This window comes from Eptesicus fuscus, chromosome 20, assembly GCF_027574615.1.
Source record: "Eptesicus fuscus isolate TK198812 chromosome 20, DD_ASM_mEF_20220401, whole genome shotgun sequence".
Taxonomy (NCBI): Eukaryota; Metazoa; Chordata; class Mammalia; order Chiroptera; family Vespertilionidae; genus Eptesicus; species Eptesicus fuscus.
Window position 1 is genome coordinate 11,548,849 of NC_072492.1, and position 24,319 is coordinate 11,573,167.

The 24,319-nt window shown below is 57.8% G+C and overlaps 4 protein-coding genes and 1 non-coding gene across 9 annotated transcripts; 2 read left to right on the top strand and 3 right to left on the bottom strand.

Moving 5' to 3' along the window:
* Nucleotides 1-739: 739 nt before the first annotated feature.
* On the top strand, nucleotides 740-3,155 carry SLC16A11 (solute carrier family 16 member 11). Of its 2 annotated transcripts, XM_008153563.3 has the most exons (5): nucleotides 740-886; nucleotides 1,138-1,357; nucleotides 1,617-1,760; nucleotides 2,030-2,797; nucleotides 2,882-3,155. In XM_008153563.3, the coding sequence occupies exons 2-5, from the start codon at nucleotides 1,144-1,146 to the stop codon at nucleotides 3,109-3,111; spliced, it is 1,356 nt and encodes a 451-aa protein (XP_008151785.3). In that variant the 5' UTR covers nucleotides 740-886; nucleotides 1,138-1,143; the 3' UTR covers nucleotides 3,112-3,155. The 2 variants fall into 2 exon arrangements, with proteins under 2 accessions (XP_008151785.3, XP_054565667.1); XM_054709692.1 differs by lacking the exon at nucleotides 1,617-1,760 and having other exon boundaries at nucleotides 827-886.
* Nucleotides 3,156-3,688: 533 nt separating this feature from the next.
* SLC16A13 (solute carrier family 16 member 13) lies at nucleotides 3,689-7,565 on the bottom strand. The gene is made up of 4 exons (XM_008153564.3): nucleotides 7,122-7,565; nucleotides 6,833-6,976; nucleotides 5,046-5,783; nucleotides 3,689-4,354 (listed from the first exon to the last, which is right to left on the bottom strand). The coding sequence occupies exons 1-4, from the start codon at nucleotides 7,318-7,320 to the stop codon at nucleotides 4,062-4,064; spliced, it is 1,374 nt and encodes a 457-aa protein (XP_008151786.3). The 5' UTR covers nucleotides 7,321-7,565; the 3' UTR covers nucleotides 3,689-4,061.
* Nucleotides 7,566-9,431: 1,866 nt separating this feature from the next.
* Nucleotides 9,432-15,819, bottom strand: BCL6B (BCL6B transcription repressor). The gene is made up of 9 exons (XM_008153565.3): nucleotides 15,788-15,819; nucleotides 15,089-15,278; nucleotides 14,664-14,885; nucleotides 14,203-14,553; nucleotides 13,780-13,904; nucleotides 12,809-12,973; nucleotides 12,588-12,718; nucleotides 12,326-12,463; nucleotides 9,432-11,890 (listed from the first exon to the last, which is right to left on the bottom strand). The coding sequence occupies exons 2-9, from the start codon at nucleotides 15,265-15,267 to the stop codon at nucleotides 11,774-11,776; spliced, it is 1,428 nt and encodes a 475-aa protein (XP_008151787.2). The 5' UTR covers nucleotides 15,268-15,278; nucleotides 15,788-15,819; the 3' UTR covers nucleotides 9,432-11,773.
* A 5,092-nt stretch (nucleotides 15,820-20,911) lies between these two features.
* MIR497 (microRNA mir-497) lies at nucleotides 20,912-20,993 on the top strand. Its single transcript, NR_129057.2, has one exon. It is a non-coding gene; the product is annotated as a microRNA mir-497 (primary transcript).
* A 398-nt stretch (nucleotides 20,994-21,391) lies between these two features.
* Nucleotides 21,392-24,296, bottom strand: C20H17orf49 (chromosome 20 C17orf49 homolog). Of its 4 annotated transcripts, none has more exons than XM_008153567.3 (6): nucleotides 24,017-24,296; nucleotides 23,716-23,810; nucleotides 23,039-23,140; nucleotides 22,186-22,376; nucleotides 21,901-22,005; nucleotides 21,392-21,654 (listed from the first exon to the last, which is right to left on the bottom strand). In XM_008153567.3, the coding sequence occupies exons 1-6, from the start codon at nucleotides 24,035-24,037 to the stop codon at nucleotides 21,650-21,652; spliced, it is 519 nt and encodes a 172-aa protein (XP_008151789.1). In that variant the 5' UTR covers nucleotides 24,038-24,296; the 3' UTR covers nucleotides 21,392-21,649. The 4 variants fall into 4 exon arrangements, with proteins under 4 accessions (XP_008151789.1, XP_008151788.1, XP_027984247.1 ...); XM_008153566.3 differs by having other exon boundaries at nucleotides 21,392-21,658; XM_028128446.2 differs by lacking the exon at nucleotides 23,039-23,140 and having other exon boundaries at nucleotides 21,392-21,658.
* Between the last annotated feature and the right edge of the window lie 23 nt (nucleotides 24,297-24,319).

Sequence of the window (24,319 nt, forward strand, 5' to 3'; positions counted from 1 at the left end):
CCTTTGAATGGAATCAAACCCGGGATCCTTCAGTCCGGGTCCGACACTCGAACCAATGAACCAAACCAGCCAGGGCTATTCTCCTTGTATGGTCCCAAAATTTAAATACATATTTCCACCATCTTTTAGCTGTGCGGTTTGGGCAAGCCAGCTCATCTCTGGTAGGTCCAATGGCTTCACCTGTAGAATGAACATGACACCATCTTCACAGGGCTATTGTGAGGATGAAAGGATGACATGTGTGAAGAGTGCCTGGCACATCACAGCTCCTCAGAATAAGGGAGTCCTTCTTCCTCCCCTGAGTCCTTGAGGGCATATTATTGTTGGGCACACAACAAGCATTCAGTGGAGGTCTGTGATTTGATGTCCAAGGTTTACTGGTCTTCCAGCAACGTTTTCTACTCAGCCCTGTTTCAGGGCATTGCTACCTGCCTTGTGCTTGCTCGGGACTGCAGCCACGTATCTCCTCGGTGCGCAGCAGGCAGCAGGTGCTTGATCTGGGCAGGTGCGTGGCATTCATTCCTGGCTGCTCCCTTTTCCTGAGCTTGGGGTGTGTGTGTGTGTGTGTGTGTGTGTGTGTGTGTGTGTGTGTGTAAAACTTAATCCCCGTGAGACTCAGTGTCTGACCTCACCCTGGGCTCGCTGATTGGCTGTCTCTGCTGCACGCCTCCCCCCCCCCCCCCCCCCCCCCCCCCCCTCCCCAACACAGCATCCCAGGTGGCTCAGGCCCCGCGGTGATCTCTGTTTACCGAGAGCCGGTCCAAGTGGGGCTCCATCTCCGCACTCGCTCCCCTCGGCACCTCGGTACCCCCCGCCCGCCTCAGAAGCGGGAAGAAACCAGACCGAGCCATTCTTCGCCCTGTCCCCCACCACCTGGAGGGGTCGGGTAAGGAGTAGGGGGTGTGGGGGAAGGGGGAGTTCCAGGGACATCCCGTCACCCGTTCGGGTATCTCGCGGGTAACTCGCCGACCCAGGAGTTGCATCCCTAGGCCCAACCCCCGCCCCCTCTGCCCCTCCCTGTCGTGCTCCGGGTGACACCCCCCCCCCCCAAAAAAAAAGCAGCCAGGAGCTGGATCTCAGGTCCCTAGAGGAAGCACAGACATGGAGACTTCACTCCACGTGTTCCTTTCTCCCCAGACGGTGATGACCCCCAAGCCTGCCGGAACCCTGGACGGAACCCCGGACGGGGGCTGGGGCTGGGTGGTGGCAGCCTCGGCCTTCCTGGTGAATGGGCTCTCGTACGGGCTGTTACGGTCCCTGGGCCTCGCCCTCCCCGATATCGCTGAGCACTTTGACCGAACCTCTCAGGACACAGCGTGGGTCAGCGCCCTGGCCCTGGCCGTGCAGCAGGCAGCCAGTGAGGCCCCCCTCACCCCGAGGTGGGGGGCAGGAACCGGGACGGAGGGGCCGTGAGTGCAGTGGTGGGGTACCCACCTGCTTGCCAGATAAGCTGAGAAAGGACGACAGGTGGCACCAAGTTCCAGAACAGAGTGCGTTGAGGTTTAGAGGGGGAGCTAGGAGGCTGGGGGAGGAGCGTTAGGCGCGGCAGACAGCCAATGAGGAGTGTTGGCGTTGAGGGTTAGGGCGTGTCTTCCCTTGGCTCCGCCTCCTTCTAGGTCCAGTGGGCAGCGCCCTGAGCACCCGCTGGGGGGCGCGCCCCGTAGTGATGGTTGGGGGCATCCTCACCTCGCTCGGCTTCCTCTTCTCGGCTTTCGCGGGAAGTCTGCTGCACCTCTACCTTGCCCTGGGCGTCCTCGCTGGTGAGGGGGGCGATACTCCGGGCCTTCAGGGGTGGTGGGGGAGACAGGAGGTTGTTGGGGGCCGGAGGCCAGCTGTGCGGTGGTGGTGGTGGGTGTCCTCCCAAGAGCAGGGCTGGGATTGCTGGGCCCAGTCTTTTATCTTTTGAACACTTAAGTGACTTTATTTTTAATAAAACATGGCCAACATACAACGTATTAGTCTCAGACATACAACACAGTTACTCAGCATGTGCATACCTAACGGTGACCCCAGTCCTATGCGTCCGCAGGCTCCGGCTGGGCCCTGGTGTTCGCCCCGGCCCTGGGGACCCTCTCCCGCTACTTCTCCCGCCGGCGAGTCCTGGCCGTGGGGCTGGCCCTGACGGGCAACGGAGCCTCCTCGCTGCTCCTGGCGCCTGCCTTGCAGCTCCTCCTGGACACTTTCGGCTGGCGGGGGGCCCTGCTCCTCCTGGGCGCCATCACCCTCCACCTCACCCCCTGTGGCGCCCTGCTGAGACCCCTGGAGCTCCCCGGCGACCCCCCCGCCCCACCCCGCGGGCTCTTCGCCGCCCTGGGCCTGGGTCTCTTCGCGCGCCCAGCCTTCTTGGTGTTTGCTCTGGGCACAGCCCTGGTTGGGGGCGGGTACTTCGTCCCCTACGTGCATCTGGCCCCGCACGCTTTAGACCGGGGCCTGGGGGGGTACAGGGCAGCGCTGGTGGTGGCAGTGGCCGCGGTGGCGGATGCGGGCGCCCGGCTGGCCTGCGGGTGGGTGGCGGACCAGGGCTGGGTGCCCCTCCCGCGGCTGCTGGCGGTGTTCGGGGCTCTGACGGGGCTGGGGCTGCTGGCCGTGGGGCTGGTGCCGGTGGTAGGGAGCGAGGAGGCCTGGGGGGGCTCCCTGCTGGCTGCGGCCGGGGCCTACGGGCTGAGCGCAGGCAGTTACGCCCCGCTGGTGTTCGGGGTGCTCCCTGGGCTGGTGGGCATCGGAGGTGTAGTACAGGCCACGGGTCTGGTGATGCTGCTGATGAGCCTCGGGGGGCTTCTGGGCCCTCCGCTGTCAGGTAAGGGCCCGACTGAGCCAGCAGATTCCCCCCGCCCGCCTCCTGGGGTCCGAGGCCTCTAAACTCCTTTCCCCTTCCTCTCAGGCTTCCTAAGGGATGAGACCGGAGACTTCACGGCCTCCTTCCTCGTGTGTGGCTCCTTCGTCCTCTCAGGCAGCTCCATCTACATGGGGCTGCCTGGGGCGCTGCCCTCCTGCCCTCCGGCTTCACCTCCAGCCACCCCGCCCCCTGAGAGGGGAGAGCTGCTCCCAGCTCCGCAGGTGGCCCTGCTGTCCCCAGGAGGCCCTCGTGCCACTGCGGACACCTCCTGTTGACCATCTTCTTCTGGTTTGAGCCCCGCCCTCAATAAAAAATTTCCAATGTTTCTGCAAGCTCCAATTGTTAGCCCATCTAGGACGCTGAAAACTTTCTACTTAAGACATTCAAAAGGCCGCTTGGAAGGAGCAGGATCCCAGTAAGCCCTGGGAGAGAGGACGGTATCTCTGTCTAGTCAGTCCCATTTCTCTTTGCCCGCGTCGTTGCCATTATAACAGGGCATCTTTGAGAAGTTGTCCGCCTGCCAGCTTCAAGTTGTTTGAGGGAGAGGGAGGCTCATGGGTGCTGTCTGCCCCATCCTCATTTCCTTTACTCAAAACTCTTCCCATATCTCAATCTCCTTCTATTGGCCTGACGTGAATACAAGAATCCTAGACCCAGACTTAGACTCTCTCAGCTTCAGCTCTTCTTACCAAACCGCCCCCAGCCCTACCATGTCCCCATTTCCTTAATTTCTCTTTTAAGTCACAGGGACTAGTGGGAAAGAGGGAGGTCAGTGGGCAAGTGGGAGGAACTGTGGTTTAGAGAGCAAGAGTCCAGGGTTACGATGCTCGGAGTCCCCAGAGCTCCTGGACACCTCCCCTCTACCCCCCAGCCATGACCCCACTCAACCAACCCAAGCATATGGGCTCCAGTTCTTTCTGAGTTTCTGGTTATTATCCAGTTTTCTTATTCAGTTTTATCTCAACGGGGCATCCCTCATCCCCAAACATCTGTCTTCAGAGAAGAAGCTTAGTAGGCAACACTAGAGATCGATCACTTGGAAAACATTGTAAGTCTCTTGGCCTTTGATTTTCACAGTTGATTCCCAGCTCACTGGAGCAGGCGGAACTCTTGGATCCTGCAGCCATGGCTGTGGAAGCCAAGAAGAGACAGGAGTCCTCAACAAGATCCTAGGAGTTGGCACACACATCGCAGGAGCCCTGGGCCTGCTGTGGCGGAAGACAGATCAAGACGCTGAAGGCACCGTGGTCCTCTGGGCACCAATATGGGGCACAAGACCCGGCGCTGCCAATCTCTGGCTTTCTGGGTCTTTTTGGAGTTCAGTCCTCTCCCAGCCCTTCCTTCGCAGGGGGACTTTGGTATCCAGCGCCTCTGTGCCAAGGTCCTGGGGCTTGGAGGTAGGGGCTGAGACGCAGAAGAAGCGGGGCAGAGTGATGAGAACTCCACTCCCTGCAAGAAGGAAGGCCCCCGCCACCACAAAAGAAGCCGTGTAGTTGCCTGTCACATCCCGGAGGTAGCCTACACCAAGAGAGCAAAAGAGCACACACATGGGTGATCTGTTTCCTGGGGCTGACGGCTCAGACCTGTTTTTGGGTGGAAGGAGGAAAATAATCTTTAACCTGCCATCTTGGAAGAGTTAGAACTCCCAAGGTGGGACCCGATGCGCTTGAGAACTCTGGTTTCCCAAGGGGCTTTGAGGGTAATGTCCATCACCTTCCTGCCTTCAGAAAGGCCCTCCACATCAGCCAGTGGGGATTCTGGGGATCCAGATCGAGTCAGGCACACCTGTGTCTTTCTTTCTGGCAACTGTGGCCCTGTCATCTGACAGTCAGTAGTTAAGAGGAAAGCGTCAAGGGTCTGAAGGTTCTGGCATCTGAGGGCTGGAGAACTCTGACCACATGGCTCAGACATCTGAGCTGGGGCCAAATGGCCCAAGGGTAAGGGCATGTTATGTCTGGCCAGGTCCAGCCAAGTCTGAAAATCCAAGCTACAGGTATCCTACCAAGGGCTCCGCATAGCTCATTTTAGTTTTCCCACAGCCCCAGTTTCTTTGTCTCATGGACCCACTTCTGCTATGATTGGTTATACAGGCCATGTAGTATACCATACCATGTAACGGGCAATATGTAGATCCACTATAATGTGAATAGTCCCCTCCCTGAGGTAGGACATGGCATCTCTGGCCATCTGGAAACCCCATTCCCCTTACCTGACAGAGGAGCCCCCAGCAGTCCCCCGATGCTTTCCACCATCTGCACCAGTCCCAGGCCACAGTATATCCTTCCAGTCCCCACCAGTTCAGGCAGCATGGAGAAGGCCACTGGGGTCAGGGCCCCTGATGTAAAGCCATAGGCCACGGCCAGAGCCACCAGGGCGGTGGGAGCCTGAGCCACGGGGAACAGGGCCAGTGACACCCCAGTCAGGGTGGTCCAGAGCATCAGGAGTCGTGCCACAGTCCCTGGGACTATATCCCCCAGCCACCCAGAAACCACACGCCCCACGAGGTCAGAAATAGCAATCACCGAGAGTAGGAAGGCAGCAGGCAGTGGATCCCAATCCAGGTCCTGGAGATGGGCCACCAGATGCACATAGGGAATGAAGTAGCCAGTGTTGATCAGGGTGAGGGCAACAGTGTAACGGAGGAAGGGGCCATGATGGAGGAGGGAGGCGAGCTGGGCCCCAGGGCCACCCACAGCAGGGTCCTCAGTCAGGGAGAGTGGGCGGAGGAGAGCCCCACAGGCCACCAGGTGGAGGGAGATGGCTGACACCAGCAGTAGGGTGCCCCGCCAGGCATAGTAGCTGAGCAGCCATTGGAAGAGTGGGGCAAAGGCAAAGGAGGAGAGGCCCACGCCAGTCAGTGCCAACCCCATGGCCAGGGATCGCAGGCGAGAGAAGTAACGAGACAGGCAGGCAAGTGTTGGTGTGAAGGTCAAGGCCCACCCAGAACCTGTAAAAAAATAAAAAAATAAATAAAATAATAATAAAGAGAAAGAAAAAAGAAAAAGAAACGGTGGCCCTAGCTGGTTTGGCTCAGTGGATAGAGCTTCAGCCTGCAGACTAAAGGTTCCCAGGTTCGATTCTGGCCAAGGGCACACACCCGGGTTGTGGGCTCGATCCCCAGCAGGAGGCGTGCAGGAGGCAGCCAATCAATGATTCTCACTCATCACTGATGTTTCTCTCTTTCCCTCTCCCTTCCTCTCTGAAATCAATAAAATATGTTTTTTGAAAAATGGTGGTTTGGGGACTCTTTGGGAGTTCCGGGCGCCCAGTAATCCCAATACTGCCCAGCAGCAGAATGTAGCACAGGTCTGGCTACAGTCCTAGCTGTGATACTATCTAGCGGTATGACGTTACTTAATCTCCCAGCCTCAATCCCCCCATCTGCAAAATGGGGGTAATATACTTTATGGGACTGTAGAGACCTAGAGATAATGTTTTTAAAGTAACGAGCACAGAATTTTGGAGCTGTACCTAGGCCCTACTATTTCTGGCTGTGTGATCTTTATTTGCCAAGTTTCATAAGCTTCTGAAGCCTTGCTTCATCTGTAAATAGGATAGAGAAGGCCATCAAAAGAGACGACAAAGGTCACTACATAGTACCGAAGGGATCGATCCAACAAGAGGCTGTAACCCTGGTAAACACAGACGCACCCAATGTAGGAGCCCCTAAATATGTAAAAAACCGCAAACAGGCTAGATGTCTATTTTACAGTCACAGTGCCTGACACAACTGTATACTCTGTAGTTCTTCCTTTTGCACTCCAGCCCCACTAGCTCCGGGCTTGCATACTGTGGACTCATTATCTCTGGAAGTCTAAACCGCCCCACCGAGTTTATTAAATGAGTCATCCCTCTTAATACCCTCCGGGGCACAGGTGTTATCCAGAACTTTCTCTCAGCTTCCCCTGAAGTCTTTTGGAAAGATCAGGAGGAAGGTGATAGCCCAGAGTCCAATGGCTCAGGCATTTGACGTTCCTGCCCTACCCAGGGTCTCACCTGAGAGCAGCCCAATACTCAGGTACAGGTGGGTCAAGGAGGTGGCAAAGGAGGCCAGCAGCATCCCCAGCGCGGCCAAGATGCCCCCAGCCATCACCACTGGCCTTGGCCCGAACTTCGTGCTCAGGGCACTGCCCACGGGGCCTGGGGAAGAGGAAGGAGTTCTGTGAGAAGACTTCAGGCACCCTTCTCCAGCATCTCCCCCATCTCCCCCCTCCCCCCTTACGGTCCCCGCATCCCCTCCCCCTTCCCAGGGTCTTAGGACGCCGGCCCGAGGCGCAGCACTCACTCCCAAACTGCTGCACCGCGATGCCTATGGAGGCGATCCAGGAGACGCGCGCTGCCGGCTCGCCAAACGCCGCCACGAACTCCACGAAGAAGACGCTGAAGGAGCGCAGCACCCCGAACACCAGCGCCGACTGGAAGAACGCTGAGAGCACCACCATCCATCCCCAGCCCCCGTCTGGGGGCTCGGCCCTGCGCGCCATGTGGGGGGTAACCGGGCGGCCGCCCCGAAAGCCCTCGTGGGAATCAGGCTCGGGACGCTCCACCTCCGCCCGCCCCGCCGGCCGCCCGGGCCGCCCCCGGCCACGCGGGGGCAGGAAAGGGTGGCAAAGAGGAAGGTACCGACGGGGGCTCGCGAGCTAGCTGCAGGGAGGCTGCGTGAGGCGCCTGCGCCTTCCTCCCGGCGGGAGCGCCGGTGTGGGGAGCAGCGGCCGGTGCCGGCCCGGGAGCTCAGCGCCCAGGGGCGGGGCTGCGCGGGCCGCCAGCCGAGAAGCCCGGCCCGGCCGGGCGGGGGCAGCGTTCCGTGGAGGAGCCAGGAAGCGGCGCTGGGTTCGGGCTCTTCCCTCGAGGCGCACCATTCTCCGAGCGGACTATCTGTTTTATCACTGCAAGGCTCAGCACCCGGCCAGCCTGGCCAAGGCCACCATCCTCGCTCGCGGGACTCCTGGGCGGGGCGGAGCCGGGAGGGCAGGGCGGGCTTTTTGGTTCGGGGTCGCGGCCGCGAGCGGGAGCATGCGTAAAGGGGGAGCTTTAGGAGGTCAATGAGATGGGCCCCAGGTGACGCAGGGACCGACCCGGGGGCTGCTTCCGTCTCCTGTCCACCTAGCAGGCCAGTTCGTCCGGATCTCAGCACCCTGACCCGCATGTGAGGAGTGCATAGGGGTGGGTGGCGGGTGAACTGGTTCAGCAGAGGAAAACAGTCCCTCGCTTAATGAGGAGCCCAGGAGTTGCAAGGCCTGGTGGCCAGCGAAGGGATTGTGCGATGAGATTACAATGAAATGCTCCCAGCTCCTCGGGTCGCTAGAATCTAGATACCTGGATCTCTGAGGGGTTCCGGGGCCCAAGAAGGAGACAAGGGGAATGGGTTGCTGGACTCCTGGCGTTCATTTCTGTAGTGTCGCTTCTGTTCCCACTAACAGGAAACCTACAGGTCACGGAGACCAAAAATAACTGGGGAGAGGAAGGGCGAGCCTGCCAGCATCACCTGCCCTTTCTTCAGCGGGGCTAGAGCACTTTCCTCTGCCTCTCTAGTAAAACCACTTTCTAACCACGGTTTTTCACCCCACCATCACCCACACCGACAAGCCAGGACCCCGGGAGCAATCTGCCCCTCCAAGCCGGTCCCTCCACCTCGTAGAGCAGGAATGGCTCAGCTTCCTGTTTCTTCACTGTTATCCAAGCTCCCCAGGACGCGCCCCTTGAAACTTGGACTCAAAGATTTATACCCAGACAAGTGGGGGATAGGGAGGGAGGGAGGCTGTGTAATTTAGAAAAAGCATATTGAGCCTTATAATTTTATATGTGTGAAATAAAAATAGTCCTACCCCAAAAACTTTTTTTTTTTTTTGTAAGCAGAGTCAGAATTTGGGGTGGTGGGAGACTGTGCCAACGATATAGAAATTGGTGTGAGGGTATAACCTAGTAGATAAAGAGTGCAGCCTGTAGAATCATAGTTCCAGCCTCAGCTTCATCACGTATTCACTTGGCCAACCAAGATATTGACTCTCTTGTTTTCCCTGCCTGTAAATTGGGGATAATAGCAGCACCCACTTTTTAGGGTTGTCAGGGGAGTTGAATTAGAAAAACTATGCACTAAAATGCTTAGTTGAGGGCCTGACATGTAGCAAGACTATTCGCGGATCTCCTTTTCAACAGGGGATTAACTGTAGTGGGAGAAGAGAGGTTTTAGTTTCTAAGTTTCCCTTTTTGCTTTTTAATAAAATAATCCAGGTCATGGGTTTTAAAAGACCGAAAGACACAACGACAAACTGTAAATGTTGGGAGCAGCTGCAGAGACCATGTTAATAGACTTATCTCACAGGCGAGTAATTTAAGTCCAAAAGGAAGGTAACCTCTCAGAATTAGTGACCTTCCACCTTCTACCCACAGGGCAGAACAGAGCTGTGCACCCAGAACACACCCAGGCCAGGGGCCAGGGTGGGAGAGAAGCATACGCTGGGCAGTGGATAAATTCCAAGGCACCATTGCTGGGGGAGGGCCACACAGCCTTCTCACTGCCACCTCCAGCCCCTGTTGTCCTCAGGGGACCCAAACCCTACCCCCCCCCCTTTTTTTTTTTTTTTGGTGGTGCCAGTGGTGCTAGGGGTGTCCCAGCACAGATGCATTCCCCAGTGCCTTGGCATTATTAGTGGCTTCCTGGTTTCTCCCCGCCGCCTCCACACTTCAGGCAGGAAGTGACTTCAGAGCAGCAGGATGCAGGTGGCTCCGGAGCACTTCATGAAGTCACTGGTTCCTGCAGCGTGAGCCAGGAGGCAAGGGCAGGGCAGGGGAGAACGTGGCCCATTTGAAATGCCTGGTGGAATGAGCACAAAATCGCAGGATGATACCCAGGAGGGGAGAACCCTCTTTCCCCAGCTTTCCGCAGTCCCCAGTCTCCCCAGGCCAGAACCCCAGGACACAGCAGGCAACGTGAGAGGCTTCTTTATTCCATGATTCTGATCTTGCAAGATCTAACATCTCCACCCCTAGAGTGCGCACTCTCCACCTGCCCATCCAGTCTGCTAAAAAAATAAAATTAAATAAAAATCATGGTTCCTCCTCGCATCTCTCTTCTGCTCTCTTCCTGCAAGTCTGCAGTGGGGAGTGAGAGGGTCAAGAGAAGCTTCCTCACCAGTTTCCAAATGATAACCACCAGGACTGACCCATCTTGAGGAAGCCCTACCCCACACATTCAAAGTTCTTCTTCCCCTCTTCCCCATGCCCCATAATCAAATAGGCTCCATGGCAAAAGGGGTGGGACTGGAAGTCAAGGCTTCAGAGCATCATCTAACATTCCAGACCTTCTGCCCAGTTAAGAGGCAAACCCCATTCCTAACTTTCTACCTCCTTGGCCTACACCAGAAACTGCACCCCTCAACCAGCCTCTTAATTCTACCTGGATACTTGGTCCACTAGAAGGTCCATCAGTCAATCAATCTTTTAAATCTTCTCAACCTCTAACCCCAACAGTAATCCCAATCCCAATCTATATCAAACCCCACATGGAACTCAGCCCCTTCACTCTCCCTGTGGAAGGTCCTAGTGCATTCACTGGTTCCGGACAGGAATACAGTGACGGGAAGACCAGGTCACAGACCCAGCTTTTCTAAGGTAAGAAAGCTACCAAGCACCTGTGGCTTCTAGAGGCAAAGAAGTTTCTGGAATCTGGACATTTGCCAGAACATGTCCAAAAACCCACTGAAGGAAGAAGGAGTTTGTCTCAGGTAGCGAGAACCCCAAGGGACATTCAAACCCAGATGCCTTGGCATCAAAGGACTGGTCATGACATGTTTAGTTAAGATAAAGAGTTTCATAACTCTCCCGTAGGTCAGAACATTCTTAGAGACTGGGCAGAGTCAGAAAAGGCGGCACCATCTCTAATAAGGAATTTCGGAACTCAGTGCTGACAACAGGCCCTAGTGGGAGGGTTGTGAGCTCTATCATGACAGACGCAGCGGAGGCAAACCTCGGTGAGCAGATGAATGGGACAGTTAGGGGTATAAGAAAAAGCCTCTCCAATCATCCCCCCAGTTCCAAGACTGACAAAGCCCCACACCCACAGCCCTCAGCAGGCAGTTATTACCTGCATTTCAGGCTCACCTTAAAGGTCCCATAACCCTTGAAGAACAGAGAAACGTCTATCCAGTTCTAGCCTGCTAGAGAACCTAGAATATCCCGAATCCAGAGAGGGTTCCTGACCCAATTCCACAAACGCACATGTTGCCAGAGCTGCCCCAGGACAAATAAAGGTTCCAGACCTAGAATCGGAGGGAGGGGCAGGACACAGAGAACCCCTTTCTCCACTTTAAACAAACCAACAAGCAAACAAATAGGAGAAAGAACAATTCTAAAGTTAGAGGTTGTGGCAACAATAACATAAAACACTCAAGCCACGTGCTAATCTCTGCCAGCAGAGCTGTGACCTCACATTCTGTGTTTCAGGTCACTGATCGCACTAGGAAGGGGGAGCTGGGAAATGCAATAGAATGAAGGCCTGGGTGCCACCCAAAGGCCTCAATAACTTATATTTACAGAGAAACCGAATGAGATGGGGACTGCAGGTGGAGGACTGTTCCCTTAAGACAGTGTTTGGCAAACTCATCAGTCAACAGAGCCGCATGTGACTCGCGAGCCGCGGTTTGCCGACCACTGCCTTAAGAAAACCAGGCCTCCAGCCTTTTCCTTCCCCAGTTCCAAGCTTGCTCTCTCCTCAGAAACAATTGATTGTGGGGAAGAGGTTTTGACCAGCAAAACAGAGGCAGATCGAATCGTGACCTGCCACCCCTGCTCTCCCCAGTGAGACATGAAGGTGGTGGCAGTTTCCGGGAATGGAGGGGCCTTGCACGCCTCCATGCCCAAATGTGACGGAGAAGCCAGGTGCGGGCCGGCAGCTTTCCTGGCTTCCAGAAAGTGACTGGGGCCTGGGCCGTGGCTCAGCTAGGGCCCCGCCAGAATGTGGTAGTGCACTTTGGTGTTGGTAGCAGCTCCGTGTTTCTGGCGCAGATGCAGCCGCAGTTGACTCTTGTGCCGGAAATGCAGGCCACAGGGGTCGCACTGTGGGGTGGGGAGGGAGAGAGCCGGGTCAGGTCCCTCCCCATCCGCAGGCACCTTTTAGGTGCTGAGCGAGGGAGAACTGTTCGCTCTCAGGCCAGGAGAAGCTCTTCAGTCCTCATGTCCTCCCAAATCCTCAGGGAGAGGCCAAGGAGATGGCTCCCCCTCTTCAGCAAAGGAGTTTCCACCCCTTCGTTCCCCTTCAGGAGCCAGTGTCCAGCCAAGGAGCCTAACTTCCGTGCCTGCCCATCCCTACCCCCATCTTCGCCCCTTACTCACATGCCGACCCTAGGCCCCACCCCTGCACACGTGGACTCTCCCAGGACCCCGCCCAGTTGGAAGAGTTCTAGGCGCCCCCCCCCCCCCCCCCCCGCTCCTCTCGGAGCCCAGCCCCCAGGGAAACGGGAGGAAGTGTGAGGCTCTGGGCCAGGTACTCACGTGGTAAGGCTTCTCCCCCGTGTGGATGCGGACGTGGCTTTTGAGGGTCTGTAGGTGACGGAAGCGAGTCCCGCACGTGGGGCACGGATAGGGCTTCTCCCCGGTGTGGATCAGCACGTGCGCGCGCAGGTGTGCTACCTGGGAGGGGAGGTGACCTCAGACTAGGCCTCCGGGAAAGGCAGGCAGACAGAACCCTCCCCAGCGGGCCCACTCTGTCCTCCTGCAAAGTTGTCTTTAAGCCCGTTCTGAGACGGCTCTGTACCTGGACAAAGCGGGAGCCGCACGTCTCACACTTGTAGGGCTTCTCTCCCGAGTGGATGCGGCTGTGCGTTTTCAGGTTAGCCGGCCGGTTAAAGCGGGCTCCGCAGATGGAGCAGTGGTAGGGCTTCTCCCCTGGAGGCAGGGAGACAGAGGTCAGGGACTCTGCCCTAGGACCCCCGTGGGCAGGGGGCCAGGGGCCTCTCCTCGCTGTTCCTCCCCTACCTGTGTGCACCGTGCGGTGACTGGCCAGGTTGCCCTTGTAGCGGAAGGCGGACCGGCAGAGCTGACACTTGTAGGGCTTGTCCTCATCCCCAGGAGCCAAGGGGTCCGGCCCCGATGAGCACCCAGCCACAGCTTCACAGTTTTGGCAGCTGAAAAATTCACTTCCTGGGAAAGGGGTGGGGCGGTGGGGGGTGGGTCATGGCAACAACATCAGGGAATTCTCCAATCACACAGTAGGTTTCTTTTTCCCAATTTACTGTTAAGACTTCTGGGGCTCATTTGACTTGCTCGAGGTCACAGGGTTTTAGCAAGAGGGGAAGCCAAGATCTGGCTCCATGTCTGTCTCTCCAAGGTACTCTGCTCATCTCCCCTCTAGCAGTGATGGTCGGCGGAGGCCCCTACGAGTGGTGGAGGTTTCTGTTTCTCTCTCTTTTCTGGCACTGCTCTGGATGACACCTGGCCGGAACGGCCCTGCCGAGCTCTGGGCCGGCCACTCAGCCCCGGATGGGAATAGGCCAGAAGTTCCCAAACACTGCTGCTCATTGGAAGCTTTGAGAAATACTGATGCCTGGTTCCCACGTCTACACATTTTGATCTATGACCGTGGTCGGCAAACTGCGGCTCGCGAGCCACATGCGGCTCTTTGGCCCCTTGAGTGTGGCTCTTCCACGGCCTGGGCGAGTCTGTTTTGAAGAAGTGGCGTTAGAAGAAGTTTACGTTTAAAAAATTTGGCTCTCAAAAGAAATTTCAGTCGTTGTACTGTTGATATTTGGCTCTGTTGACTAATGAGTTTGCCGACCGCTGATCTATGGGGTGTGACCGGGGCAATGGGAGTTTTAAAAGCTCTGTAGGTGATTCTGATTGGCAGTATGTAATTGGAATAGGTCTTTCCCGAGGCCTTTTGGCCCAAACTGGCTTTGAGCGGCCACAAGGAGGAAGGCCCAGAAGGGAGTAAAAGGAGGAGCTCTTACCTGGTGGTGGACGAGCCCGCCCAGAGGGAGATGATGCAGTGGCTTCTTGAGGCCGGGGTGTGAGATGGGGGGTATTGGCTGGAGCCCCACATTTGAACTGAACGGTGGCAGCAGTTGGAGAGAGCCTAGGCAGAGTGAAGGTTAGGAGAGATTACGTGGAGGGGAGCTTCTCTGCTAGAGAACTTGGAGCCAAAGGCCTGCCCTCTGGAAGGGAGCCCGTGCTGACCAATGAGCCACATCCAATTGTGCTGCTAAAGACTCGCCGCGCTGAGTACGCCTGGCCTCTGGCCAACTTCCTAAGGGGGCTAGTGTCCCGGGAACCCACCCGCTCACTCCCTGCTCCGGACCACCCAGGCCCCAGGGCCCTCTCTGCCTCCTGGCTGAGGCTAGCCACTACACATCCTTGGGGTTCCGTTTCTGTACCTGCTCTGGGGACCGGGAATGGGTCCTTCTTCGCTGCCACTGCTGCTGCTGGAGGCCTCATCGCCACTGGGGAGCCCCGCTTGGGGGCAAAGTTGACCAGAACGCCTCTCCCCAACCAGGCCCCCTGCTTGGGAGGCCTGAGAGTTTAGCACGATGAACTTGTATTTTTTCCAGTTGCAGGCCTTGGGGTCGGGGCTGCCTGGACTGGGGAGGCCTTGGCTGCAGCTGCGAGACTCAGTAGGAGGGTCTGGGTGCCCTTCGGAGCACCTGGGACTGCCTGGTGGCCGGGCCGTTGGGGGCGTGGGGGGTTCTGCCTCCAGGGGCCGCAGGGAGATGCCCAGAGGTTCATAGCTGGGGAAAGTGCGGTGGACGTTAGTGCTATTTTCTAATCTTGGCTTCCGCCCCTGACACCTGGGATACCAGCCACCTCGTCCACGGAGAACACCGAGTGGGCTCCTCACCTGGCCTGAATGAAGCGGTGGCATGCCTGGACCACATGATCCATCTGCAAATAGGTGGCGGCCGCAAGAACGGCCGGTGCGGTGGCGGGAGAGAGGCGTAGGCGCGAAGTGTACATAAAGTCCAGGAGAGGAGCGAAGCCTCCGGCTTCGGGGCCCCCGGGCAGGGAGAGCACATCCACCCCAACTCCTGCACGGCCCCGGAAGATTGAATAGAAGAAGCCACTGGAGAAAGGGCAGATCCGTCCCGTTAGCGGCTAGGGAACCACCACAGAGTCCCGCCTCCTCCCCTGTCACCCCGCCCCCAAACCCAGGACGCCCCGCCTCCTGCTCCTGGCAGGTTTGGCTCCAGATTTCTTCCCAAACACCTTATGCCTCCGCCCCTTGCCCATTTGGTCCCGATCCGTCCCAAGAGGCTCCCCTCGAACCTGCAGGCGATGAGAACCGCCTTGTGTGCTCGGAGGGGTTGCCCGCCAACCAGCAGCGTGACGTCGGTGAGGATGCCGCGCAGGCGCAGCTCGTTGAGGTTGCCGAGCACGTCGGCGGAGTGGCGAGTGAACTCGCGGACGTAGCCCAGCGCTCGCTCCGGGGCTGCGGCGGATCCCATCGCGGCCAGGCCTGCGGGTGCCGGGGCATCCAGGCGGTCCGCAGGCGCCCTCCCTCCCGCGGTTTGCCTCTTCCTCCCGAGGCTCACCGAGGGCCCAGCCCCCGGCCCGGCTCCCGCAGCCTTCCCTAACCCATCCCGTTCCTCCTGCCCTCGGCCACACCATCCTCTACGTTTGAAGGTGCCCACGGGGTGGATGGCGAGCGTGGGCACCCCGGCCCGCAACGCCCCCGGTGGGACTCCTCGTGCCCTTCCAGCGCCCGCCCCCCAATCGCCCACTCCCCGCCCGTCGGCTTCCCCGCGCCCTCGGCCTCAGGTGCCCACCCTGCCCCGGGCGCTTTGCGGTCCGCACACCAAATCCCAATCCATGTTCCCTCCCTCGAGCCACGGATTCTGCTACCATCTAGTCCCGGGCCCCTGGCTTAGTCTCCACTTTGGGGGGGACCTCCGTCTCCCTACCATCACCCCAAACCAACCCTTCCCGTGGACCCTGAGTCCGGCTCCCTCGGCCTCTCGTCCGTACCCCCGTCCTGCAGGGGCTGCCGCTCCGCTTCTCCGGGGGGTGGGGCCGCGCTCCCCGTTGGGCCTCGGCTCCTTTATCTGGCCGGGATGTCGGGGGCGGGGGGTGGAGGTGGGGTGAACGCCTGGGTCCGTATCCTTCCTTCCTCCGTCGCCCTCCAGATGGCGAGCCCGGGGCGGGGTCTCCGGCTCCAGGGCGGGCCTCGGAAGCACTGGGTGGTCGTCACCTTAGGGGTCCTGGGTCCCCGGGGATGGGACATTCGAACTGGGGAGCGGGTTGGGGATCTCGAGGGTGGCAAGAGGAGTGACGGGGCTGTGGGGGTAGGGGAGCTGGGACGGCGAAAATGGGTGGGTTGGCTTTTGGAAGGGGCGCCAGGAGCCTGTCAGAGGGGAGTGGGCACAGCGAGGCCCCCTGTCCAGGGCACGGTTCCGGGGCGTAAAGGAGAGTCCTACGAGGCGCCAGGTTTGGGGAGGCGGGAGGGGGGGTCCCAGACGGCGGAGGGGTGGTGTGCATGACGGGTTCCTCCAGCGGGCCTACCCAAAGGGGGACTCGGGCCGGGCGGGGCAGGGAAAGGGCGGATATGATTTCTAGTGTGTTTCCTTCCATTGTCCTGCGACCGGACGGCTCCTCCAGCTGCTTCCCCTCGAGGAGGTGGGGAAAGTCCCGGGTGGGAGCCGAGAGACGCTCAGGAGACCCAGGCGTCCGGACTCTCGCTCCCGACTCGCTTCGGAATCTTTGTAGGGACCCGGAGAGAGAGACTCCCGCCCAGCGCCCGCTCGCCCTCCCCCGTCCCAGCCCGCTAAGGGCCGCGGGCCCTCGCCGGTCGGCTCCGCTGGAGGCTGGCGCCGGGCCCCGCGCGGCGGGCAGGCAGAGCTCTCGGGCGGGCAATGCTCGGCTCCTTCCACGAGGGGGCGGGCGCGCACTGGCTTCGCCTCGCTGGTGCGGCTTCACCCGGCTTCGGGGCGGGGGGGTGGTGGCGTGGGGGGGGGGGGGTCCACTCTGACAGGGGCTCGGGATCAATTCCGTCTGAACGGCGGAAACCTTCGACCTCGTCCCCTTTGCGCTCGTTTATTTTGTCCTTCTGTCTCCTAGGAGGGAACAAGGAAGGGTTGGACAGAGGGAGGGAGAGTTAGGCGACAGAAGTGACTTTCCTCCGAGGCTGGGGTTCCTACCCGGGGTGAGAAATCCGACGGCTTTGGGAGCAAGGGAAATGGGTGGGACAAGGAGTTTGTGTGTGTGTGTGTGTGTGTGTGTGTGTGTGTGTGTGTGTGAGTAGGGTGGGGGGGTGGGGGGGGAGGGTCTGAGCCCTGAGAGCACAGGGTTTTCCTTTCTAATAGATGCTATAATCTGCCTTAGAGGTGAGTTTTTAGTGAACAGGAATATGAAAGTTGGATAGGGTAAACAAAGAGAAGGGAAAACAGGGGCGTTCTCAGGATGAAAGAAGAGAAGGCGGGAGAGGCCTGATAACTAATTTTAAGCCCCTGATCCGGGGGATAGCACAGAGGAAACCCTCATATTTTGTTTGAGGAGATGTTGGTTTGCAGGCCACAAGGTTCATTTGGAGAAGGGAAGCCAGCTGCAAAGCAGGACGTGGATTTGGGCTCAGGAGTCTCCCATTGCCCAGGAAGTTGCATACCCAGGCCTGGGGCCCTTCCCTTCAGATTTGAGGGTATCTTTTTTTTGGCATGCACAGAACTGTGGAAAAACTGGGACTGGGGGTCACTAAGGACTGGGGCCCATTGGGTGGCTTTTGTTGCGATGGTTACTTTTGATCTCTGACTGGGACGGAGATCCCTTTGGTATCAGGATGGAGTTGAGTTTGTGTTATCTGGTCCGTTGTGGTACATTGTTTGTCACTGGGCGTTGAGTTAGCTTGGTTATTCTGGGCACTGTGAGCTGCATTCAGGCTTGAGGGCAAATGGTAAATCTGAGGCATGAAGCTGACTTGGAAGCTACTTTAGTTCTGGAAATTCTGACACCCACAATTTGGAGATGGTCACCATGGAATATTAGGAGAACCTGCTAGGCGTTCTTGGGGAAGTGAATGGGGATTTATAGTCATTGGTGTATATGGATGATCTGATTTCATGCTGATTTGGGGGTGCATTATGTTTTGGGGTGCCACATAAGTTGCAAGGCTCAGAGTAGATTTGGGGGGACATGAAAGTCAATTTGGAGTCTTTCGTTATTATGCGGTGGAACATAATGGAACCTGGGAGCACGTGGGAAGGCCTTCTATGATTGTGGGTCCATGGTGGTGGGGGGGGGGCGCAAAGCTTTGCATTTGAATGTTGTGGAAACTTACTTTGAGGAGGGGATATTCCTGTGTGTGCACAGATGGCCGAGGAGCTTTATCCAGGGGCAGAAACAAGATGGGGGCTCAGGGTGGGAAATTAAAGTTTTGGGGTGTTCTTATTTTGGGGTGTTTGCAACTATTTGGGTGAAACTGAGGGATGGATCATAAGGTGAGATTGAATTAGGGAGTTTACTTAATTTGGAATGCATTTAGTTGTCCTTTGCTTATAGCTCCTTTTCACCCCAGATTCTAGAAATCTTCTTTAGTGAACCCCAAATATGCCCAGGATTTGATGGGAGAAATTTGGGAAGGAATGCATTTCCTCTTATTTCTATGCGGGCCCAAATAGGTCTGAGGGAGAAAAGGTGATTTTAGACTCCGAACCCCAATTTCTTAAGGGAGCACACCTCAGTTTGGGAGAAGGTGGAGAAAATGGGGTGTCTTGTGGTAAAGTGGACACCCCTGAATAGGTCAGTGCTGTTGGAACTGTGGCAAGGAGAGGTGGTGGTTGGGTACAAGGAGGTGATTCTCGTACCCTGATTTTCTAGATAAGAGCCCCAAACAGAAAGCCGAAGGAGAGCTGGGAGTGTGGGTGAGATGGGGGGAGGGGTTCCCCACGGCAGCAGGGGCTATGGGGCAAGCCAGGCCAGCTCTGCACGCCTGGGTCCCTGCTCTGTGCGGCTCTCCTCCCCCCTCTCCCTCCCACCGCCCACCCCCACAACCCCAGGGAAAAAAACTGCCTGTGCAACAGCAATGGCAGATTCCAATCCTCCAGGCTTTCCTGAACCACCACCGAGACCAGCCAGGGGGGAGGGGAAGGGAGGATCGGGCTTTCCTGCTTCCCTAAGACTGGGGCTAGGAGCTTGACCTCCTGGCCCCTAGCCCTTCAAGGAGTGCCCCCCCTGGTATGGAAGCCAGGTGTCCTGGCCCCTAGCCCCCGAGCGGGGGGGCCTGGAGAGACGGGGAGGAGGAAGGAGGGAGTGACTTCCAAAATTGGCATCGGGACAGAGCAGGGCTGGCGGGAGGCAGGCGAAAGACAGAATTTTCCTGAAAAAACGGGGCTATCTGAGGACCCCAAATTTGGAGAGGTAGTCCAGGACCGTCCTGCCAACATCCTAGATTTTTTGGGGATTTTTTGGGGGCCCCGGGACCCCTCTAGATGGGGTGAGGAATGTAGTGTTGGGGGAATCTGACTGGGGCATTGCAGCTGCCTCTCCCGCCGAGTTGGACACGGATGGGCTGGGACGGGTTTGGGGGGGGTGTCCCCAGTTCTGACTGGGAGTGGAGGAACCCCCTCCTCAGCTCTCTTGTGGGGGTCCCCCCTCCCTAGGGCACTCCCCACTCCCTGAGCCAGCCGAGAGGAAGGAGGCCAACGATGCGACTGGGGCGGCTCCTTTCTCCTGCACCCCAAATGTGAGGGATGCACCCCAAATTTTGCTCCCTTCAAAATAGGGGACCAGGATCTCAGGGGAGAGTAGCTGAGGTAAGTGGGGAGGAAAGTGTCCCCTGTTTTCAGGAGAGACGTGGCGGTTGGGGGGGGGGAGGTTTGGAGGTGCGTGCTGGGGTGGGGTTGGGCTTTGTCAATCTTGAAACTGGGGGGATAATTGGAGAGGCTTTCTCTTATGGCCCTAAAGTGTAGTCCCCCAGGTGGAAACCAAAGGCTGAGACCAGAGGGCGCCCCAACATCCCCAGCCGTTAGTAAAGTGTTTGATTTCTGTTTCACCCCCACAAAAGCTTTGCCAAGGATGGGAGCTGGGGGCCGCTGTTCAGTTTAGGGACTCTGGGGGGTAAGATGAGGAGCAGGAGGCTTTGGCAAGATTTGATGCAGGAGAGATAGGGGTGTCAGAGGGGTCTGGCACCCCCAGGGCCTAAAAAGCCTGCTTACACCTACCATCTTAAATCTTTTTTATTGCTAAGAGTTTTGGGGGGTGTGTCGAAAGGTAGGGTGGTCAAGGGTGGAATGGGAGGTGAGAGGATAACTTTGGGGTTTTAGAGGATATTATTTTGATTTGCAGGAGGGATTTTGCCCCTTGATGTTGATTTCTGGGGTGTGCTTTTAAGAAATCGAATACTGGACAGGAGAAAGGGCTGCGGGAAGGCCTTGGGTGGGGGTGGGGAGGCATGTCTCAGCTGAAACGTGGCTTTTTGGGGTGGGCCCACTCCTGAGCCTGGCGGGCGGGTGGTGGGGGCTGTTGCGCTGGGTGGGACTTGGGTCCTGGGGGGGCCGTGAGGAGTGGAAGCAGAGCTGGGGGCTGGATACCTGGCCCCCAGGTCGAGATGGCCCCTTCCTGGCCCTGCTGCTCTCCTTCCCCCCCACCCCCGGCCTCCATTTCCTGCCTGTGGCCTCCATCTTGAGGCAGCCCAGGCCCAGGGCCACTTCCGGCCCCCCTCTGCCTGCCACGCTCTGGCCCCACCGCCTCTGGATTGCCAACTCCAACCCTGCTGTCCTTGGCCTCCTCTCTCCTTGCTTTCTCTTGGGTTCTGACCCAGAGAGGGAGGATCGGACACAGGAAGCCTTGGGTCCCTGCCCTGTGACTCGGGAGTTTGTTGGCCCCCCGTGTCATTCCCATTCCTCCGCCTCTGACCCCACCCTAGGGAGCCCAGGCAGTTTCTACAGCGGGAAGATGGTTCCAGTGTTATTACACTGAGACTCACCGTGGGCCCCTCTCCCTCCGGTTGCCTGCCCAGCTCCTAGCCCTGGTTTCGTTTCCCCCAACCATTCTTGGGGGCCATGTTTGCTGCCTTTTATATGTCCTCTCTCTCCCTGCTCTTGGGAGTGAGGGGCTTCCCAGCACTGTCTTATTCTCCCTTCCTCTCAACCCACCCGTCCTGCTCCCGCCCCAGCAGCACACTGTGGTTTGTACGGCACTGTGGCCACGTCCAAACCACACTGTGGTGTTAGAGCGAGGGTGGGGGAGGCACCGCTGAGCCCAGGAGGCCACCCTGGAGAAGCGACACAGACATCTGGGGCCTTCTTGCGAGGTTGGGGGTGGGGATCCGGGGAAGGGAGGTATGAAAGCAAGGGAAACAGCCCCTCTAAACTCCCCGGGCCGTCTCAGGAGTACTGACTGCTCGGGACCCTGGGAGTAAGTTCTGCCTTCAGAGAGCAAAGTGGAGTCTTTGTTCCCCACACCCTGCTCCCCTGGCTCTAGCAGCACAGAAATATTGGCACTGGGAAGAGTCTGCCAATATTGGCTGAGCTGCTCCAGGCAGGGTAGTGAGAGCTGCCCAGGAGGGGCCAAGCCCCCGGGAGCTAAGGAGAGAGGGAATGGTCCCTTGTACTTCAATAATGTCAAGTGAAGGAACCAAGCTGAGAGCGAAGTCTCTTTATTATTTTCTGTATAAAAATGTCCATCAGATGCACATCAAAGGGGTTGGGGCAGATGCTTATACAGGAACAACAAGGGGGCAGCCCCAGCAGTCTTTTGACCCCCTCTCATGCAGGCCTTGCTCGGAGTCCCAGGCGATCCACAGGTCCAGGGTAAACAGTGAGAGGGGTCAGAGGTGGAAGGCTCAGCGAGACAGCAGAGGAGGATCAGCAGAGGTCACGAGAAGGCCAGAATCCAGGGTCAGGCTGTCTGGAACAGGAAGTAAAATGGCCGAGATGGAGCGAGCCCCAAGTATGCCTCCAAGTCAATTCCTGCCTCCCCAGAGCTCCCAGCTCTTTACTGATCCAATCACCTGCGCTGTGTATGAGAGAACCTTCTCTTCCAAAGCCCCTGTATAAGGGAGGGGACTCCTGCTAAGACCCTCCCCTACTATTCACGGGACACTTCCTCCCCGACCCCTTCAGCTGGTGTGGGAGGAGAAGGACTCCTACCCTGGTCGAAGTTGAGTTTCTTGGATGGAGGAGTTTCTCCTAGCCCTTCAATATCCACCAGGTCACTGTTGGCGTCGGAGTCGTTCAGAGCACTGAGTGTCACATCTGGGAGGGGGCATAAGCTAGGTTCCAGGTTCCCTGACTCTCCCTCCTACCCCCACCCCAGCCGCTCTCTGGGAACCTTCACTGGGAGAGGAAGAGATCTGTCCTTTGACCCAAGCCCAATGCTCTCACTGAACCTCAGATGGGATTTTAACCCCTAGGCAGCAACTCCACAGCCCTCACCAGCCTTCTGTTTCTTTATGGGGGGACCCCCAGCCTCGGGGACACTGGAGCTGCTTGGTGGAGGGGCAGCTGGAGGAGGCGACAAGACACCAGATGCCACCTTCTTCAGCCCTTTCTTGGGTGACTCGGATGGAAGGGGGATACCAGAGTCTTCATATACTTTGCGCTTCACTGTGGCCTTTATCTGAGCCCTGAAGAGAAGAGAGCAGGTTAGGGAGTCATCATCAGAGAGGCCGAGGGAAGGAGGGAGGGGTGGGGCAGGGATAATGGGCCACTCTGGAGGAATACTGGGGAGCCCCTTCAGAATCTGGATCAGAATCCAAGTTAGGGCCCCAATCCTTTGGTAGGGTCTCATTTTCCTGAAGCTTTTCACTCACTCAGGGTAGATGGGTATAATGAGTGAATTTCCTGATCTGAGTAGTGGGAAGGCCCATGTCCTAATTCTCTTTTGGGAGAGAAGTATGGATGTGAAGGCAAACAGGTAAGTCTCAGTGACCTACAGGTAGATTCTGATAAACTAGTTCAGAATCACAGTATCCCTGGAAACACAGCAAGAGTCTCAAAAGATCTGTACAAATAATCAGGCAACTCCCATTACCAAATTACTGGGTATCGAAGGCAATCTAAAACCAAATTCTGGGAAGGTCCTGATTACAGTAGCATTTGAGTAACTTCTGACCAATTGTGACAATTCTTTTATCTTTCAGTCCTCAAGGGGATGCTAACAAAACTAAAAACTAGCAGCAAAGCAGGAAAGATGTTGAGCTAGGAGTCCTGAGGAAGATGGAACAATGGGTATGGAGGAAGAAATCTGCCCACCCCCCTCTTTCTCTACCAGCCACCCCTCCCTCACACTGTCCGTTCCTTGATGACACAGCTGATGTGATTAAGATCGTCCCCAAACCGCTTCACAGCAGCCCTCAGCATCTCTATCTCCGTCTCCGTCCACTTGGCACTGTCAGAGGGGAGAGGGGAACAGCGAAAGTGGGAGGAGGAGGGGTGTGGAGACAGCTCCCAGGCTATGCATTCCACAGCAACCAGCCTCCCCCCACCATCCCTGGAGCCCCTCCCATAGATCCATAAAGAGGTCCTCCTTAAAAAAAAAAAAGAAAGAAACAAGAGCTCTTAAGATACCTCGGGAACCCCGGGGACCCCCAAACACATACTGCAACAACCGCCACATCACAAGAAAGCCTATTCCCCGTTATCGTGAAATAGCTGCTGTAAACTGCCCACTGAAACCAATTCAAAAAGTAGGGGGGGGGGGTGTCTTACAGAACACCTGAACACAGCCTGCAGCAATCTGAGGGAATCCCCCAAGACGTGGGGTGGGTGGGTAGTGCAGGTGGTCTATGGTCTGTGGGTTCGGGTTAAGAGCCTCGTCTGTGGTTCTACCTGTCATTCATTCAAGCACTTATCCCAGGCACAAAGGCCTATAAAGCTAACATCTGTCCCTGCCCCAGTGTCCGTGTCAGTGACGAGTCCAGGCGTCCGCACTCAGCGACCACGACCCAGGCCGGGCTCACGTACCCCGCGGGGGAAGAGTCGGCCACGGGATGCAGCTGCATCGTCAGCTCCCCGAGCTTCGTGAAGGCGGCCCCCGCCGCGGAGAAGATCTCTCCGACCTGCGGGTGGGGCAGCATTACGGGGGGCCGCGGCACAGCCCCGCGCCGTCCCGCCCAGACCCCTAGCCCCACCCCGGGCTCGATTCCCGCCTGCCTCCCGCCGCCCAAACCCCATCCCAGGCGGAAGAGTCGCGAGCGAACTGGCGGGGGACGGGCGGGGACATCCCGTGGCCGCCAGGGAGCGCTGTCCGCAAGGGAGGTCGAACCTTTGTGGACGCTGACGTCATGGTCCGTGCGCCTCCGGCACGGAGACGCCGCCGCCGCCGCCGCCGCCAGGGAGCCGGGACCACCGAGAGCCAGCCGATCCGACGCGCCGACCCGCGCAGGAAGTCCCGCCCCTCCCCGCACCTGATTGGCTCGAACTCGGCCGCTCAGTGCCTCACCAGCAGGTTACTTAGGCCGCCTCGGCGCGCGGAGGGGGGAGTGGAAGAGACCGCCTCCCTTCCGGTCCGGCTCCACTACACTTCCGTCGAGGGGTAGGGACTGCCTACTCGGAGGCCGACGTCCAG